The sequence below is a fragment of the Limulus polyphemus genome, unplaced genomic scaffold (assembly GCF_000517525.1).
Source record: "Limulus polyphemus unplaced genomic scaffold, Limulus_polyphemus-2.1.2 Scaffold939, whole genome shotgun sequence".
Taxonomy (NCBI): Eukaryota; Metazoa; Arthropoda; class Merostomata; order Xiphosura; family Limulidae; genus Limulus; species Limulus polyphemus.
The window spans coordinates 366,000-367,725 of NW_013666549.1; the positions used below are offsets into that span (position 1 = coordinate 366,000).

Genomic DNA, 1,726 nt, shown 5'->3' on the forward strand with positions numbered 1-1,726 from the left:
TTATTGTTAACAATAGCGATTTGAACAACTAAGAAACAAATCAGTTATTGTTAACAATAGCGATTTGAACAACTAAGAAACAAATCAGTGTCATCTCATATGAATTTAGAAATAATTTTTTTTTATATTTTAAAATCAGAAATTTCATTCAGGCACTCGGTATTGTGCATAAAAAAAGACACTAACAGAATACTCTAAAATATTTGAAAAAGCAGATCTTTTTTTATTAGGGGGTGGGGCGCAATTAGACTCCCATCAACCCACCAACCAATCGTTTATTGGGGGGGAATTATCGAAGAAAATAAAATTGTACCCCACTTTCCTTTATTTTGAATAAAGTTTCAGTAACAATATTGTTGTGATTAAAGTTTTAGTAACAATATTGTTGTGATTAAAGTTTCAGTAACAATATTGTTGTGATTAAAGTTTCAGTAACAATATTGTTGTGATTAAAGTTTCAGTAACAATATTGTTGTGATTAGTTTAGTTTGGAAACTTTTTTTTTCTTTCATCCAAGATACGCAGATATCTAATCAGACGAAAACTACCAATACAAATTATGCAATAAACTAGAAAAACTATTTTTGATATTATATGCAAGCCTAATAAATAAATATATTATTAACTATCTATTTATAAAATGTGTTGATTTTAGAACCATTTCAGTTTCGAAATAGATTAATGATTTGTTTTTACTTACTAGGATTTAGGATGACAAAAGTTGATTTATTTAGGATTTATATATATATATGTAAATCTTTGGTATAACTATGTATATGTATATATATCTACTAATTTCTGTTTTTTTATTTTATTTTAAGCTATTTATTCATTTTTATAACGCTCCCCAGTGGCACGGCGGTAAGTCTGCTGACTTACAACGCTAGAAACCGGGTTTCGATACCCGTGGTGGGCAGAGCACAGATAGCCCATTGTGTAGCTTTGTGCTTAATTACAAACAAACAATTTTTATAACACACACACATATATTTTTTTTCTAAGAGTGATTGCAGTAACCAATTATTTAAACCAACCTATCCCACCCCCCCCACACACACATCTATATCGATATATAGGATAATAAATTTATTAAGTTCATTTCTTTTTATAAATATTAGACTTGTAATTTATTACATTGTATTTTTAAGGGACGTCCAGTCGTAGAAGGGGGACACCGTGTTCGTGTTTTGGTAAATATTAGACTTGTGTACTTTATTACATTATATTTTTAGGGGACGTCCAGTCGTCGAAGGGGGACACCGTGTTCGTATTTTGGTAAATGGTTCTTTATACATTCCAAATATTCAAGACAACGACTTCGGAAATTATACCTGCCACGTGGAAAATAGCTACGGAGCAGACGAGATAAGTTTCGCTATTACCGTTAGAGGTCAGTCGAAATCGTGCTAAACTTTATGACTTCCAGCAACTGGCCCGTTGTGTCAGGCGTATATATATATTATTTATAACAATTAACAAGGTTTTATTTATGACTAATTCAGATGACAACAATAATGATTGAGAACGAATAAATCCGTCAGTTTTTATAGATACTGTTGTTTATTTATGAGTAATTCAGATGACAACAATAATGATTGAGAACGAATAAATCCGTCAGTTTTTATAGATACTGTTGTTTATTTATGACTAATTCAGACGACAACAATAATGATTGAGAACGAATAAATCCGTCAGTTTTTATAGATACTGTTGTTTATTTATGACT

The 1,726-nt window shown here is 30.4% G+C and overlaps 1 protein-coding gene across 7 annotated transcripts in view; it reads left to right on the top strand.

The window, feature by feature from the left end:
- The window catches only part of LOC111086230 (Down syndrome cell adhesion molecule-like protein Dscam2), a 121,920-nt gene that overhangs the window by 102,761 nt on the left and 17,433 nt on the right, over positions 1-1,726 (top strand). For all 7 annotated transcript variants that reach the window (XM_022388240.1, XM_022388241.1, XM_022388242.1 and 4 more), the window contains one exon: positions 1,233-1,390. In XM_022388240.1, coding sequence (XP_022243948.1) covers positions 1,233-1,390 — 158 coding nt within the window. The remainder of the gene's footprint in view (positions 1-1,232; positions 1,391-1,726) is intronic.